At 45.4% G+C, this 17,286-nt stretch overlaps 1 protein-coding gene across 1 annotated transcript in view; it reads left to right on the top strand.

Annotated features, from left to right (window-relative positions):
• The window catches only part of DCAF13 (DDB1 and CUL4 associated factor 13), a 28,851-nt gene extending 12,103 nt beyond the window's left edge, over positions 1-16,748 (top strand). The window contains exons 6-11 of the mRNA XM_056108429.1: positions 3,044-3,121; positions 5,758-5,840; positions 7,478-7,642; positions 12,026-12,161; positions 14,387-14,550; positions 15,705-16,748. Coding sequence (XP_055964404.1) covers positions 3,044-3,121; positions 5,758-5,840; positions 7,478-7,642; positions 12,026-12,161; positions 14,387-14,550; positions 15,705-15,792 — 714 coding nt within the window. The 3' untranslated portion in view covers positions 15,793-16,748. The remainder of the gene's footprint in view (positions 1-3,043; positions 3,122-5,757; positions 5,841-7,477; positions 7,643-12,025; positions 12,162-14,386; positions 14,551-15,704) is intronic.
• The last annotated feature ends 538 nt before the right edge of the window (positions 16,749-17,286 follow it).

Below are 17,286 nucleotides of genomic sequence, written 5' to 3'. Positions count from 1 at the left end.
GGCCATTCAGTGAAGCTTCAGTTTTGCTTGTGCCTCCAGACCCCACCGTTGCGCCTTTAAAAAATCGCTCTTAATTTCCACAACTGTTTTGTATTTATAATGTATCAATGCATAATGAGAAATGTATGGTTACTGTTATGCCATGTATCGGTTAACTGATATTTCTCTTTGCTTCGAAGTGTCAGTTGTGACTTTAGCCAAGGAAAGAGTTGGAGATTAGCTATTGCTTTTTCAGGCCCAGGTTTAGGAAAGGCAACTACCACTAAGGTTCTTGACTGTTACTGAGATTTTTTTCCCTTCTGTTTTGTTTTTCTCCTTTTGGGGCCACACCTAGCTGTGCTGAGGGGTCCATCTGGCGCCAGAGATCAAACCCTGGGCTCCTGCAGGGAAACATGAGCTCTGGCCCTTTGTACCATCTCCTCTGCCCTCCCTGAGATTTGTTTGGACATGGCAGTAGGCAAACTCATCTAGAAGACATAGTGGCGATGCCTTTTCCTGAGAAGTTGCCTCATACATAAACTGAGGTCAGAGTTTGTCAGGAAGTCACTGTGTTACACGGTGGAGGAGAAAATCCTGACATGCCGATTTGATACTCTCAGAGAGCCAGGCTCGTAGAAGGAGGGTTGAAAAGTCAGTTATAAACTCGATGATGAGCTGGAACGTGGGTGCGTGGTCTGAGGTCATCCTGGCCCCAAGGTGCGGCTGAGCAGCCAGACAGTCCAGGACACGCTTCCTGCCCCCGACCACTTCTGCAAGACACTCCAGGTCGAGAGCAGAGAGAGGCTGACGAATGATGGTCTGGTTACCCGCTGCCTTGTCCTGTCATGGAGCACAGCCGTGCCCTTCCCCTCGGTGTCATTTATAGCTGCTTGATGGCAGAGTTGAGTAAATGCTGCCGAGACTGTGTGGATTGGGGGTTGGCAAGCCCAAAGCACTTCCTCTGTAGCCTGTTCCAGAAAGTGATGACTTTCATCCTCCATCTTTCTCCCTGCGCTCCCCGTGGTTACCTGGTGAACTGGGGTCCAAGAGGGCAGACGAGCTGGTGTGACCCCAGGCAGGAGCATGCAGGAGTGGGTCGGGAGCAGTGTCTGTCCTGCTGGGTGTTTCCTGCCTTTGTGTCTTGGCTTTGACCTTCTTCAGGTCACAGTTTTTCTCTATATTTGCTTCTTTATTTTTAAAGTGAGCTTAATTATATCTTCCAGGGTAATTCATAGGTCTGTTGTGAGTGTAAGATGTGATAATATATGCGAATATTTTTAAAAGGTGCCATCAAATTTAAGATGCTGATGTTATTACTATTAAAAAAAAAATACCACCCCAGGAGGAGCAGACAGATATGATTCCTTCTTCTCCAGTGGCTAAATGAGATCTTTGGCATCTCTGTTTGGGTCAGAGGAGCTGATGCCAGTTCCAAAATCCAAATTAATTGCAAGTGATGACTTTGCGACCCTGTTTTTCAAGTTTGCCTCTGTAACAGTGCTGTTTAGCTGTGTTTTGTTGTTTAATTAACCTTACGAACTGATTTAGTGATAAAAGCAAACTGTGTGTATATTTCTTATTTCCTATTAAACTTAATGGTAAGGGCATGTTGCTGTGAACAAATAGACTGTTTTTCTCTCTTCCAATAACAATTTTTCTAGCACAGTATTCTGATAAAGCCAATAAAGTATGCTGTGCATTGCCACGTTGTTGAGTGTGAAAATTGGCATTCAGGCTAGGCAGATTTATTTTTTTGCATTGCTCAGATCAGTCTTTATATAAGTGGAACCTGGTCAGACCTTGAGGTGACATCATGAAAAATGAAGAAGGGTGGAGAGGACTCACTCACCAATGGAAAGTTTCAGGAAGGAAGTGATTAATGAGGAGGGTTTCCTGAGAGAACCGAGGCTTGGCACCGTGGTCAGTGAGGATTTTTTTCTCTCCAAAGCGCAATTATTGCTAACTGGAAAAGAATTGAGCAGAGATTATGATAAACCACGCTTCGTGTGGTTTATTCCGTCTGGGTACGTGAGTGTGGTAGAAGCCAGCCAGTGGTGCAGTGAGGGAGTAAACAGCTCATTTCTCCTCCATTTGCAGTGGGAATAGAGGCAGAGGCCAACCGTGAGTGTCAGGAATAGTGAGTGGGGAGGGGTGAGGTGGGGGTGCATAGTGTCACTTAATGACCAGGGTTGTATGTGTTTCACCTTGTTTGTGTAACACCTTGTATGTGTAATACCTGACCGATACTTGAAACATGTGAGGCAAAGGACATGCTTAATTTAGTTCATGAACATGAGGAAATGTGTAACCACTAGTCAGGCAATCATGTCATTAAGGAATATCAATGTACAGATTTTAATTTTTAAGTAACATTCCCTCAACTGTTTGAGTGCAGGAAAATCGACATACTCCCCCACAATAGTGCTTGTTAATACAACTCTATGACACAGTTAAATATATATCAAGAAGTGTAAAGTTGTTCATGCTTTTTGACTCACTGATGCCATTTTTGAACACTAAAAAGAAAGAAGCCTTACATTTGATAGCTTTTAGATATATGAAAATGTTGATAGAAATGTTATTTGTAGGGGCTAGAGAGAGAGTACAGCTGGTAGGCGCTTGACTTGCAAGACCAGGACTGGTGTTTGGTCCCGGGCACCCCATGATCGTCCCCTAAACCCTGCCAAGAATGATCTCTGAGTGCAGAGCCAGGATAAGTCCTGAGCACAGCCAGGTATGCTCCCCCCCGCCCCGCCCAAAAACAGTTATAATACTGAAAATTAGGAAACAGGTCTTGAGATGAAAAGTGGAGCTATCAAAGAGGATGTAGACTAAAGTGGAGTACAGAGTTCTATGCTGTCTTCACTGGCCTCTGAGCTGCCTGGATGGGGCTGAACAGTGAAGGGGTTAAGTTGCTGAGATTGAGTCCTTACCCTCTTCTGGTGGACCTAGGCGCTACAGCTTGTCTCTTCCTTGAACGTTTAGAGAGATCATTCTTCCACTGAGTAGACATGCTGAGCTGCCAAGGCTGGCTTTTGATTGCTATTTGTTATCTTATTTTTAGACGTTTCTCTTGGGAAGTTGTGCCTCTGACAGGAATATAGTATTGTATGACATGAGGCAAGCTACTCCTCTGAAAAAGGTGAGTTTCCATTTATCTTCGGCTTTGAACATAACCATTGTCGATGTGTTCCTCCGTGAGTCAGGTGACTGGAATGTGTAACACATGTTTTTATGTTTTTTTTTTTATAGGATTAATACATCTTTTTCATAGAGATTTCCTTTTACCCAAAGCGATTGTCATCGCAGGCACCCTGCTTCCTTTTGTTTTTTTTCTGAAGATCCTTAAATTTCCTCCCGGTCCTCTCTGTGCCTTTGTGCCTTTAATACTGGCAGGACTGAAAGTGCATAATGAGGAAGTACGTATTACCATGATTCAGACTGTGTGATTATCATGACTTGGGTGGTACTTGGTTCCAGCAGATTTTATAACTAATTGACACAGGCAGCTGTGTTTATTGAGTTATTTGCTGATGGGCCCTAGTTTGACGCTTTGTTTTGTTTAGACAAGGACTGTTCAGGGGAACAGATTTCCCAACAGTCTAAGGTAGTCACTCCAGTATTTAGTTATGAAAGCTTGTTGCTGGTTTGTGGGTTTTTTTGCTTTGTTGTTGTGGTTTTATTTTTTAATTTAAATTCTGCCCCATACCCAGTGGTGCTCGGGCGCTGTTTCTGGCTCTGTTCTCGGGTCACTCCTGGGAGCTACATGGTGCCAGGGATGGACCCTGGGCCTGTAGGAGGAGACGTGTGTGGGCTTGCCAGACCTGCTCATGTGGCCTGTGAGGTGGGCGAGAACAGTCTGTACCCAGTGAGAGGAGCTGGGAGACTGGGACGGGGACCCCGCGCGGACCAGCCATGGGCCTGGACTCTAGGGCCTGGGCCTGGACTCTAGGGCCATGGGCCACCAGAGGAAACATTCCTCGGATCCTTTTTAAATGGCCAGATCACTTTATGACACACCGTATGTTCACAGGTAGTAGAAGGGAATGTATTCATTGGAGGCTGATCGCAGGAAATAGGATCGTCTTTTCAGAGCATCCTTGTATCATTTCAAAAAACATAGGCATGTCTGTGGCTTTCAAGTTCCTCCAAAATCTGTTCCACGCTTATTTTCCATTTATTTATTTGTTTTCAGTCAGTAAAGAGCATTTAATTTGATTGTCACATGCCAGTCACCTTGGATACAAAAGAAAAGATGTTCTTTTCTTTTACTCCTGTGGGTTTGTTTTGTTTGTGGTGCTCCCCCAGCAGTGCTCTGGGGCTACTCCCGACTTCATGTTCAGGGGTCGCTCCCCGTGCTGCTGGGGGTGGAATCAGCGTTCTGGATGCAAAGCATGTGCTCCAGCCCTTTGTGCTATCTCCTGGCCCCTGTTTTCTGCTTTATGAATCTGTTTTCCATCTTTTCTCTGAATTTTTGTTTTTGGGCCACATCCAGGGCTCCTCAGGGGGTTGCTCCTGGCTTTGCACTCAGGAATCTTTCCTGGTAGTGCTTGAACAAGCAAGTGGGGTGCTGGGGATCAAACCCAGGTTGTCCACCTGCAAGGCAAGCGCCCTACCCACTGTACTCTCTGTCTAGCCCATCTTTTTCTCTCTTAAATGTAATAGTGTTCAATCTCTTAGCATTGTATTTCTCCACCAGGTGATTTTTTTTTTTTTACATGTGGGCTGGAAGTCTGAAAGGCTGAGCCTGGTGCATAGACAGTCACACAGAACAAAGGTTGTCTTACCTAAAATGCCAGGAGCGATCCTGCTGCAGAACATTATAATAATTCCTCACAGGTCAGCTGGCATCATACCTGATCTCTTATCATGCAGGTAGGATGATAAAAGAAAGGTCAGCGTGAGGGGCCGAGTTGGTAGCAAAGGTGGCCCAAAAGGTCAGGTACTCACCTTGCATATGGCCAGCCTCGGCTTCATCTCTAGCACTGCTGAGGGTCCCCAAGTACCACCAGATGTATCCTGCCATTCATTCAGTTAACCCAGCCCCATAAAAAAAAGGTGTAACAGCCTAATTTAATCATGACTTACAATAAAAATAAATCCTGCAACAAAAATTAGTGTTTGTATTATTTATTGAACCGTTGCCAGATAGACTCATGGCTGCTTCTGTTTACTGTTTATTCATTTATTTGTTCGTATAACTCTTGGGGATTGAGCCCAGGCCTTGCACCTGTGGAGCAGGTGCCATTGAGTGCTATCCCTGGTCTCATAGATGTGTTTGGTAGAATCAAGTTTGGTGTTTCACTAACAAAAAATTAAAATAAATAAATGAAGAGCTTTGTGGCCTGAACCAGATGTCTCAGCGGATGTTTTGCACTGGACCAGATGTCCAGTAACCTTTGAAATTTTCCTCCACTTTAACCCTAAGTTCACCATTAAATTGAACCTCAGTTCAATAGTTAATAATTTGCGGCTTAGTTGTGTTCTATTAACATGTCAGTGTGTCTCAGTTTTCTAAATTAGTCATGTTGTATTTGTATCACATGCATATACGCTACAAAGGACCATGTATTAGGCTTTTTAATAATTTTTATGTTTACTACCCTTTGTATTCAGGAAATGGTAATAATTGATTTCTTTTTGCAGCGAGTTGAGCTACTTATCATATATGTGCTCAATTCAGTGAAAAAAAGAAGGAAAGGAAATTAAATGGGAGGTATGTGTGTTTTCAAGGAAATTAATTTTAGGAGATGGATTTACATAGTCTTCCTCTTTCAGGTCATCTTAGATATGAGAACAAATACAATCTGTTGGAACCCTATGGAAGCTTTTGTTTTCACTGCGGCAAATGAAGATTACAAGTATGTTGGCTTCTTTTCAAACTTTTTTTTCAATTTAAGAAATATTTCAGTTGCCAGAGTCTCAACTAATGAGATGTTTCCCTAAGTAGTAATAGTCCTTCATGTGTAAGTTAGAAAACTGCCATTCATCTTGCTGAAATAATTGTTTCCCAAATTAGAGAACTTTTTCGTGAATGTCTGCTCAGTTTTCAAACTGCCACAGACCAGGGACAGTCAGCTACCACCTTTGCCCCACATCTGGCCAGCAGCAAGCTTCAGGAACCTGGGGAGGGCTCCGTGGCTAAGGCAGGAGTTTTGAGCGTCTCATGCACCCAGCGCCATCCTAGCAGCACTGAGTTGGGGATCCCCAGCACCACAGGGGAGTGTGGGAGCTTCTGAGCACCATGGCCAGGTGTGTGTAAGCACCACAGCTAAAGTAGGCATCTACAGCGGCCAGTTACAGGGCCCGAGTGAGTACCACGACCAGGTGTGCATAGCACCCCCATCCCCTGAGGCCTTGCAACAGCACCACAGCAACAAAAAAGGCAGGAAAGGGGAATAGAAAATGGGGGCCTGGAGGGATAGCTCAAGGGGTTCAGTCACTGACCTTTGCTGGCCCCTGACCACTGCCAGGTGTAGCCTCAAACCCTGTATTTTCTCGCCTCAAGAAAAACTTCACATCGGAGTAGGGCCACCCACAGTACTATGTTGGTCCAGTCTACTTTGTTTTCTGCTTTGATACCTTTGGACCTAATAATTCTACTTGTGGGAACCTGTCCTGATTTCATGGAATCTTAAGTATTCAAATGCTGGACTCTTTAAGAAATGTTTATAGGTCAGGGATGGGATTCAGTAGTATAACACTGCCTCATTTCTGTTCCTGGCACTGCACAACAATTTGAAAAGGAATTATATATAATATTAAGAAGTTGGAAATTTTCAAAAGTAATTTAATTTGTATTTAAATATGGACCATTAACATATTTTAGAGACCATTAACATATTTTTAGAGACCATTAACATATTTTTGGAGACTAGTGGGTAAATGTTTATAAGCTATATGGAGTATCAGCAGTGTATAGAGCTTTAAACAGTTTTATTAAATATTATTTTTTAAAAATAGGATGGTGAGTGCTGGAGCGATAGCACAGCGGGTAGGGCATTTGCCTTGCACGCAGCCAACATGGCCGACCCAGGTTCGATTCCCAGCATCCCATATGGTTTCCTCAGCACCGCCAGGAGTAATTCCTGAGTGCATGAGCCAGGAGTAACCCCTGAGCATCGCCGGGTGTGACCCAAAAAACATAAATAAATAAATAAATAAATAAATAAAACTTTTAGAAAAAATAGGATGGTGAGATTAGAAAGGATCTCAATGTACTCACTGATTTTTCTGGGTGGTTCAATTAAGGCAAGAAATTTCATGTTTTATGCTTTTTCAAAGTTCCATATACTCTCCAAGCAGATTTCTATTTGGTTAGAGGAAAGCATGCAGATGTCACTGTAAGAAATAATCAAAGCCATTGATCCTTTTGCCCTTTACTTCCCAGAGTCCGCTTAGGCATGCCCTGTTTAGCTCTCAGTCTTCCTTTCACCGGCCTCAGTGCCACACCTGCTTGGTTCTAGAACTGTGTCCACTAACGCCAGCTTCTTTGCAGCCTGTATACCTTTGACATGCGTGCTTTGGATACCCCTATGATGGTCCACATGGACCACGTGTCTGCTGTGCTGGATGTGGATTACTCCCCCACCGGAAAAGACTTCGTGTCTGCAAGTTTTGATAAGTCAATTCGCATCTTTCCTGTGGATAAAAGCCGGAGCAGGTATGTGGCTGCGCTGACTCTTCCTTGCCTTGAACATCAGCATCTTCTTCGTAAAAGGATTGTATAATTCTGTGCGCATGCGTTCATTTAATGTTATATGCGCATGCATTTATGGAATGTGTGGCTAGGAAATCTTAGGGTTTGCCCCAGGGAAGGGTCTTTTATTTGAAGTTCTTTTTAAGTAAACTAGGAAAAAAATACGGACTGTGTTGTTATTTTTTTTTCCCACTAGAAACGGGAAGTTTGTAATGAAATTGAGAGGGAGGAACAGAGGTTTTTCATGTGCCCCCACCCCCAAACCTGCATAGAGTTTCCCATTATCAAGGTCACCACCAGAATGGTACACTCAATTGTATTAATCTCTCTTTCCATAGTGCGCTGTTGGTATTGTACGTTCAGTGGGTTGGAACAGATGCATGATGGCATGTATCCATCGTGATTATATCAAAGTATTTTCATTGCACCAAGATACAGAAAACGTTAAGAAAATTTCAGTCTAACCATGGAGAACTTAGGTTAAGTTTTGCCCTAATAGTTTAAGAGCAGTTAGTAACAGTAATAATGTAGTATGTCGTTTCTTACTTCCTCAAATTCTGTGTAGGGTACCCTGGAAGGGTCAAGAGGTGGGAAACTTAGGCCATCCTGCCCTCCTCATCCTGTCCTCTTAACAGATAAAGTGTGATCCTCGCACTGAAATCAGTGTTGGTACAGCCTCTTCCTCTTCCTCTTCTCTGTTACAAGTCACTGACAGTAGTGTGTGCTGTTGGAGTCTATGTATATTACTGTATTAGGGTAGTTCATAGACAGCTATAGCTTTTTCATGGTTTTCAAGGACCATTTTTAATTTACTTTGTGGTCAGACCCAGAGGTTCTCATGGCTTTACTCCTGGCTCTGTGCCTTGAGGTCACTCCTAGCAGTGCTCTGTGGACCTCTATAAGGGGTCCTGGGGACAACTCAGGCGTGCTGTGTGCAGGACAAGCGATGAGCCTGCAGTCGTGTCTCTTCACCCCTTCCAGGGTGATTTTGACAGCACTTGACTTCTCTGCTCTGCTGGCTGACTTGAAGCTCTGACTCTGACTCATCTGCTTTCTGCCTGAGCAGTCGGGTGAGGGGAGAATCAGCACAGAACCCGAGTATGAATGGCAGGAGTTCCTCATCTGCAGGGTTCTGCCAGTGCCTGCCCTGCGTCCTCACGGCCCTGATCCCCGCCCTGTGTTCAGAAAGTGTCGTTTCTTACTTCCTCAAATTCTGTGTAGGGTACCCTGGAAGGGTCAAGAGGTGGGAAACTTAGGCCATCCTACCCTCCTCAGGAGCTCCGAGGTGGACCAGCAGCTGGCCCAGCCATCTTGTGCTCATTGCCAACATGCTTGTCTGAATTTTTTGGAAATTTGATTTGTGATGGTTGCATCCTATTTCCTCAGATTTGAAGAAGCCGTATAGGTGTTGAAACCCCCTGGTGTCATCATTGTGTGTCCTATTGTAAAGGTGTTGGAGGGCCTGGAGAGATAGTATAGAGGTTAAGGTGGCTGCAGCTATGAACCTGGTCCAGGTCCCTGGCACCACATAGGGGCCCCTTGGCACTGCTGGACATAGCCCCCAACATAGATATTCTGCAGGGGGGCCAAGGAGAAGGCTTTGAGGAGAGGAACATGTGCTTTGCAGGAGTGCGGCCCTGAGTCCGAGCACTGTGCAGCTCCCTAGTTACCTTTGGTCAAAGCGCTGAACCACCAGGCAGAGATCCCAGAATTGGGCTCCAGGTCCTTGAGCACCCGTGGGAAGCCCCTATTCAAACAGGAAAATGCGCACTGCTGGTGCACTTCTGCCACACTGATCTTCGAGCCATGGTCCCCGCCGTTGTAGAACTGCTGTGGCTTCCCAGCTAGCTGCTGCTTCCTGAGTAACTCAGTGTCATCCAAACTGCCATTGAGTGGTTTGTTGGGATTGTTCGTTCAGGCCCAATGCAAGACTGATACTTTATTTCTCTCATGTCTCCAGAGGATATTAAGAATTGAGCATGTGGGCCTCCATCATTTCGTTTGCACCAGACCTTGGCCTTCATCTGCTGGGAGGGGGAGCTCCTAAGTGTTGGGTACTCAGGGGGCCTGGAGGCTGCTCCCTGGATTCTTGGCTTATCAGTCTGGACACTCACAGATGGCGTCAAGGATGTGCTGCAGACCACCAGGGCAGTGCTCAGGGGGCTCCCCCAGGATGAGTGGGGGGCGTGGCCAGGGGGTATGCAGTCTTGGAACCGAATCCTGATCCTGCGCGCTTGCTTCCTGACCCCAGCGTTATCTCCGTGGTGACCTCCCCTCAAAAGCTAGCTTCACCTGTTTCTGTGGCTGCTTTTGTTCCTGTCATTGTAAGCATCCAAAAACACAGCAGGGCTTTGAATACCCTGTATTTTAACAACATTTTTTCTTTGAAAGTCCTGAAAACAGCTATGTATATTTTAAAACAGACTTCGAGTAGTTTTTTTTAAACCACATATAAGCCATATTTGAGAGTAAGCTTGTTTATTGCAGTTTCATTCAGTATATACTAAGCAAATAAATCCTTTGAACTCCCATGGAATCATTTATCTTGACCCTGCACATAAAGACTTTTAAAAAGGGCATTCGTCTCCTAATAGAGTGACTTACCAGTGTATCTAGAAGCTCAACATTCTGTGTGGACAGCAAGGAGGAACTCTAGGTGGTTAAACGACTGCCCGTGGGGCTTGAGTGGTCTAAGACCCCAGTGGGTGCCGATTGAATTCCCTGCATTTACATTCATCATCCTATTGTGCTGGGGGAAATGAGCCCATAGATCAGTAGAGATGGGAAGACTGGAGCAGTGAAAGCTGAGCATTGAGAAGAAAAGCAGCCATATGGCTCACCTCGCTTTCAACTTGCTCACTTGACCCCTGTCCCCTGGGGCATTGGCTGGGGCGCTGCATCTGTTGGAGCCCAGGAGAGCTGTTAGAGAGGGTTGCAGCTGGCTTCAGTCGTGTAGGTGGCGGAGACCTGGCTGGGCTTCCTGCCTCTCTCCCAACACTCCGTGCAATGCAGTCAAGCTGCGCGGGGAAGCTGGTTTCTCCAGCATTCTGTGTTTTATTTTCTCTGACCTTGTCTTTTGAATGCTCTTCTTAACACTTCCCAATATGGTATCTCCTGTGACTTCACTTAGCATGTTTCACAGTCTCTTCAAGGAGGAAAGATACTTGACATCTGCCTTTATTAAATGGTTCTGACCGCATGTCCTCAGGCACTTCTTAGCTCTCCTTTCCTTTTCACACGTGTGCACCGTCAACTTTGGACTCAGTCAACTGTTTTAAATAATTTGACCAGGACAGAACTTATTGCATTTACGTTTTTTTATCCCTTCCTGTAATAACAAGGGGAACATTGTTGATCTGAATTGATTTGAAGGGACTTGTTTAAAAGGATCCATTTCAGGCCCAGAAAGATGGCGTTGATGCAGTAAGTCCAGTTTGTGCCTTGATGTCACATGGTCTCCTGAGCACCGCCAGGAGAGCACTGCTAGGTATGACTCGAAATTATGACACCAAAGACCAGAGAGTCCAGGAGGAAAGGCTTTTGCCAGCCTAGGTTCACTCACAGCACTGCATAGCTGCCCTCATGTGCTCAAGAGTGATCCCTGGGCACCACAAGGTGACTCAGAAACAAAGAAATTTGTTCATTTTTGGTTTGTTTTTATGGATGCAGAATTAGTCCGGCTAACCTTGCTTTTTGTTTGGTTTTGGTGTGGGGGCACACCCAGAGGTGCTAAGGCTTATTCCTGGCTCTGCTCAGGGATCACTGTGGTAGGGCTAATGGGCTCCATGAGTGGTACTGGGAATCAGTCGAACGCAGGTCAGACATGTGCCAGGCAGGCACCCCACCTGCTCTACTAGCTCCCCAGCTAACTAGGATCTTTTTTGTTAAATGTTTTTGTTTTGTGAGACTTTGTGGGATTCTCAATTGACTGAAATGATTTTTCTTTTTAGACTATAACTGAGGCTGACTTTTTTTTTAAGTTCCCAGTATCTAAACATAGAACTTGTGAGTTTGATTTAGTAAGACTACATGAAAACAAATTTGCATTTCCTTTTTGTACTCTGTGAACACTCAAAATTGTTATCTTGGTACTTGACAGAGAGATGTGAAAGAAAGTCCGTACCAAATCCTAAGGGATTTGACGTGGTTCCTTTTCATTTTAAATTAAAAATTTCTTTTCAAGTTTTGGCACTGTGGTTTCCAGCACTGTTCCTGACAGGGCTTCATGCATGTGACTTCTGAGTATGCTCTGCACCTCTGTGTCCAGTGTCTTCCCCTTCCCTGCCTGGGTATCAGGCGCCACATAGGAGAGGGGTCATTGTGTATCTGTCTGTTCTCGTTCCATAGGGAAGTCTATCACACAAAGCGAATGCAGCATGTCATCTGTGTCAAGTGGACCTCCGACAGCAAGTACATCATGTGCGGCTCTGACGAGATGAACATTCGCCTATGGAAAGCCAATGCTTCGGAAAAATTGGGTGTGGTAAGAGACCCCTTCATTTTCATAAAGCGATTTCAAATTTTGCTGGGGATTGTAAAGAAGTTATTTCAGGGCCTCTAAGGTATCCAGAGCCAGGTAGCAGTGAAGCAGATCAGGCTGTACTGAGATATTTTCTTCCTGCCTGAGGCCCCCTTGGTGAATGCAGACTTTTGCAGATATTTGAGCCTTCTTGAGCGTGTTTTCCTTACAGTGGGGTCAGCGCAGGGATCAGGCCTGTTCTTCTGCTAAGGGGATAGAAATCAGGCCGGTCAAAGACAGCGCATCGCCGAGTGGTCTCTGAGCATCACAGACACCGGGAAGCTGGTTTTAAAAAGGCCGTGTGGGTTTCTTAAGACCCATTTCCAGTGGGTGGGTGCAGTGATGGCTGGAATGTTTTCCACAGCACCCACAGCAGTGCTGGATGCTCCCTGGGTGCTGGAAAAGCCAGCAGTGATCCTGTGCTTTTGGCCCACCCACTACACATCAGAAGACCCATTTCCAGTGGGTGGGTGCAGTGATGGCTGGAATGTTTTCCACAGCACCCACAGCAGTGCTGGATGCTCCCCGGGTGCTGGAAAAGCCAGCAGTGTACCTGTGCTTTTGGCCCACCCACTACACATCAGAAGGTTTGGAAACCTGCTGTTCTGGTTTGAAACACTCATTGCAAACCCAGGTTGTGTTTCCACATACTTTCTTTTACTTTTTTATTTTGGGATCTCTTCCAGAGGTGCTCAGGATTTACTCCTTGCTCAGGAATCACTCGCGGTGGGCATCAGGGGGACCATCTGGGGTGTTGGGGGTCAAATCTGAGTCAGCTGTGTGCAGGGCAGACACCCTACCCGCTGTATTATCTCCTGGACTCCAGGACTTCTGACTACCGCACTGAGTCAGCCCTGCCTTAAGCTTAGTAAATTTGCTGTGTAGCCAGTTCAGTAAACTCAAACACCATCAAACACTGTGGCTGCTCAAAAGGGTTCAGCTCATGGAAGAGATGCTGGGGGCAAGGTATGTGTGTGCAGTGTGGCGGCGGAGGGGGGGGGGCGGGGAAGCATAAGGAGCTTCCCTGTTCTCTCCAGGTGCACTTTGGGCCTAAACGCCCACAGCCTCATCACAGGGGCATGGTGGAGTCCTTGTTTGTCAGTCAGCAGTCACTTTCATCTCTAGCCCACTTCCCTCTAGGAGGCGGCATCTGTCTGTCTGTCTCTGTGTCTGTGTGTCTGCTGCACTGTTGTGTGTATGTCCTCTAGGAAAGTGTACATCTATTTGTGTACCACACTCTGTGTGTGTGTGTGTGTGTGTGTGTGTGTGTGTGTGTGTGACATTCTAGACTTCACAAGGCTCAGGGACCCCCACACACTGTCAAGGACAAGTCAGGCCTGGCTGTGAAGGACAGTTCGTTTTCATTTCCTCCTGGATGTTTTTCTAAGTGTCTAGCTTTTTTTACATGAAACATATGGAGTGTTGTTTTTTTTTTTTTTTAACAGAAACGGATACTTATTTTAAGAAGGAAAGGATAGTGTGTGAGAGTTATTTTCTACTTATCTCCAGTAAGGAAACCAAGATAAAATAGACAGTAATTGAGGTCGCTTCTATTTCTGATTCATGCCTGGCTTTCGTATCACCACAAGAATGGCCTTTAATCTGGTGTCCTTTCAGCGTTGGTTAAATGCTGGTTATTACGGAATCAAATGCTTTCTCTCCTGTTAGAGTTATTTTGCAGAGCAACAATGTGAAGAGAGTACAGTGGGGAAAGCTTACATTTCACATGGCTGACCCGAGTCTGATCTCGGGCACTGCATAGGGATCCCAGGGACCCCCAGGGGTGATCCCTTAGCACAGAGCCAGGAGTAAGACCTGACTGAGCACCGCCACGTGTGGCCCAAATTGCCCCCCTTTGCAGCCCTTACACACACACACACACACACACACAAAATGTGAGTGTGACACAGTACATTGCTGTGTTCCTTGGGCCTGGTGCAGGTGCCCGTGATCTGCACCATGCATGCCCAGCCCAGCCACTTTCACCAGCTTCTGGCCATGATAGCGTGTAGCTCACAAGGGAATGCTGAATGCAAGGAAAGGGAAGGAGAGGCTGCTTGGCCATTGGCAACCTCTCACAAGACTGTCAGGAAAAGGATTCTTGCTGTGTAAGAGGAAAACAAAGATCATTACATGCTTGAAATTTCAAAATGCCTCTTTTTCTCCCCCCCCCCCCCCCCCCCGCCCAGCTCACGTCACGAGAAAAAGCAGCCATAGATTATAACCAGAAGCTGAAGGAGAAATTCCAACACTATCCTCAAATAAAACGAATAGCTCGGCACCGACATCTCCCCAAGTCCATCTACAGCCAGATCCAGGAGCAGCGGGTGATGAAGGAGGCCCGGCGCAGGAAGTACGTGGGGCCTGCCTTTCCCCTCCCACCCCCCACCCTGCAAAACCAGGCTCTCTGCCCTGAACGAGCAGTGCATGGCGCTCTGGTTTCTTTGAAACGTTTTTGAGCTTCTTTCTTTTTCTTGGTCAAAGCGGGATCATCTGATATTGTGGAAATTTCCATTACTTGTTTTTTATTCAGTTTTACTTATTTTGAGACGGTTTTAGTGGACAAGTCGTGGGAATGAATTGAATGAAAACAAGGAAATGTTTCTGCTCCTTCTTTTAAAAAAATGTGAATAAATGTTTGAGAAATACTTTTTAGAATAGCAGAGCATTCTAGAAACTCTCCAGTTAGCTGGGCTCAGTAAACACATGTGAGGCCCTAGCTTAGTTCTCAGCATTGTTTGGCCCCGGCACTGCTGGAAGCAATTCCCAAGTACCAGTGGGTTACGGCCCAAAAGCCAAGATAAAAGATTTCTAATGTAAGCTCTAATGAAGAGACATCCCACCAACCCAACCCAACCCCCACTCGTTAAAGAATGCAAAGAGTTCAGTTATTAGACCTTTTCATCTTCCTCTCGATCGTAACCTCGGGGTCTGAAGCAGAATATCACTGCTTCGTTTCTGGGGGTTAGTCACGTCTCTCTTGGAACCTGTGGGTTCTTGGATTCTTGCAAAGTGTTCTCAGAACTCTTAAGACAGCTCTTTTCGCTTCTTTTTTTAACTGGACCATACAAATGATTATTTTAGTGTCTTTGGATAGGTTTGGGGTTTGAATCCTTAGTATTTAAAAGAAATGGAGAGATTAGACTAATGGTTTTCAGCTCTCTTTCACGCCTGCGAACCAGCACCTATCTGCAGACTGGCAGTCAGCAACTCTGCAGTAGACTGTGGTGCGACTTTTTGAGTCTATAGACTGAGTGGCCCAGAGCTCAAAAGTCACTGTGCTTTCAATTCTCTTACTTAAGGACACGGCATACTAAGAGGCAGTTAGCCAAAGTTGATGTCATGCAAGTGTTTACCTATTCTTACATGAAACCTTTCTCTGTCCACCTCCTATAGATGGTTTTCCAGTCCAAGAAAATAGGGTTGTTCTGAGATTTTTTTAACCACCTTATGTTAAGATGGCTTCTCATAAACTTACTTATGTTTTGTGTATTTCCTTATTCCCAGGGAGGTGAATCGCCGCAAACATAGCAAGCCTGGGTCAGTGCCGTTTGTGTCGGAGAAGAAGAAGCACGTGGTGGCAGTGGTGAAATAAGACAGTGTTCCCGTCTGCGACCGTGTCTAATTGTTGGTGTTTATTGGTACAGAAGCTCTACAGATAAGAGTGCCATTGTATCTAGAACTTCACTGCAGCTCAGTTTAGCCACCCTGAACTCCTTAGGAGATGTGGGCTGTTCCCAACTTGTTCCCCTCGGTTTGCTTTCTTATTTCACTGAAGAATGCCGTATTTCGCTAGCTCAGTTTTGGCTGTTAGAAATTGCAGAGTGGACCTGACATAGTCTACGGGAGCCACATGGCCATGAATTAATCCACGAGTCCCATGATGTGCCAGGCATGATCCCGACAGCTCCGGTCTCTGCACTCACCCATGTTGCAAGCCATTTCCGGCCACTTCACAGCTGGGCACATGTGAACACCATGTTAAGGGACATGACCTTGGCCAGTACCACAATTGAAAAACTTGGAAGTGCTCTATAGATAGGAAGTGCTCCCGCCATAGCTCGGGGAGGACCATCACCCTAGCACATGTGCCTCATTGAAGAGTAAACCTTGGTGTACACCGTGGTGGAGGTCCAACACCACAGCAGAAAACGGGGCATATCGCAGCCTCATCTTGTGCCATCAGCAAAACAACAGCAATCATTAGGGAAGGAAGGGCAAGAGGGGAGGCAGTGAGCGGTAAATCATAGGCGCACTTTCTCCCAACCTGTTAGTGAGGCCTCTGTTCTTGAATTTACATTTCGGAGTATATGTTCGATTCTCTTTAACGTTTCTCCAAATGCTTGTCACCATGACTCTTCTTGTAAGTAATTGCCTATAACATGTAGAGAAGAATTATGCCGGGACTTCTGTTAATTGAATTTGTTTCCCAGGGTTATTGATATCTTTGTCTTTGAGCAAAAGGATCAGCCTCTCTTTGTATATCTTTTATAACTATAACTATTCATTATAATTTATGGTCAAGATAATAAACCATCCTTTTTCTTAGCATTTGTAACTCGGATCTGTTTCTACTTAAAGACTTCTTTTTCATCCTAACTAATTCATAAATAGTTCTGTGTAGACAGGAGTTTTGAATTTTATTGCATTACCTTAATAAACTCATAAGCCCGTATTTTAGGAAATTTTAAGTAAAGAGATTTATTGTAGTAAAAATGTTAAGGAAGGCACAGGGATGATCAAGATTGGGGAGGGAGAGGGAGGAGAGGCATACAGGAGACTTGTGCAAAGGTTTGTTTTCTTTTGGGGGGGGGGGACTTTGTTGGTGCTGGGACAAACAGGACCATACCCAGCTATGCTTGGGGACAAGGTGGAGATGTTGGGGCTTGAACCCATGCTCATTTCTTGAAATGCATGTTTATTATTTATGTGTGTATGTGACACACACACACGCATATACATAAAATATGGGCTGGAGCGATAGCATAGCAGGTACGGCATTTGCCTTACACACAACCGACCTGAGTTCGGTTGTTCTGTCTCAGAGAGCCCGGCAAGCTACCTAGAGTATCCTACCCGCACAGCAGAG

Source organism: Sorex fumeus, unplaced genomic scaffold (genome assembly GCF_029834395.1).
Source record: "Sorex fumeus unplaced genomic scaffold, SorFum_2.1 ptg000002l, whole genome shotgun sequence".
Classification (NCBI taxonomy): domain Eukaryota; kingdom Metazoa; phylum Chordata; class Mammalia; order Eulipotyphla; family Soricidae; genus Sorex; species Sorex fumeus.
The sequence above is the reverse complement of the archived record's forward strand: the minus strand, read 5'-3'. Positions and strand labels throughout refer to the sequence as shown.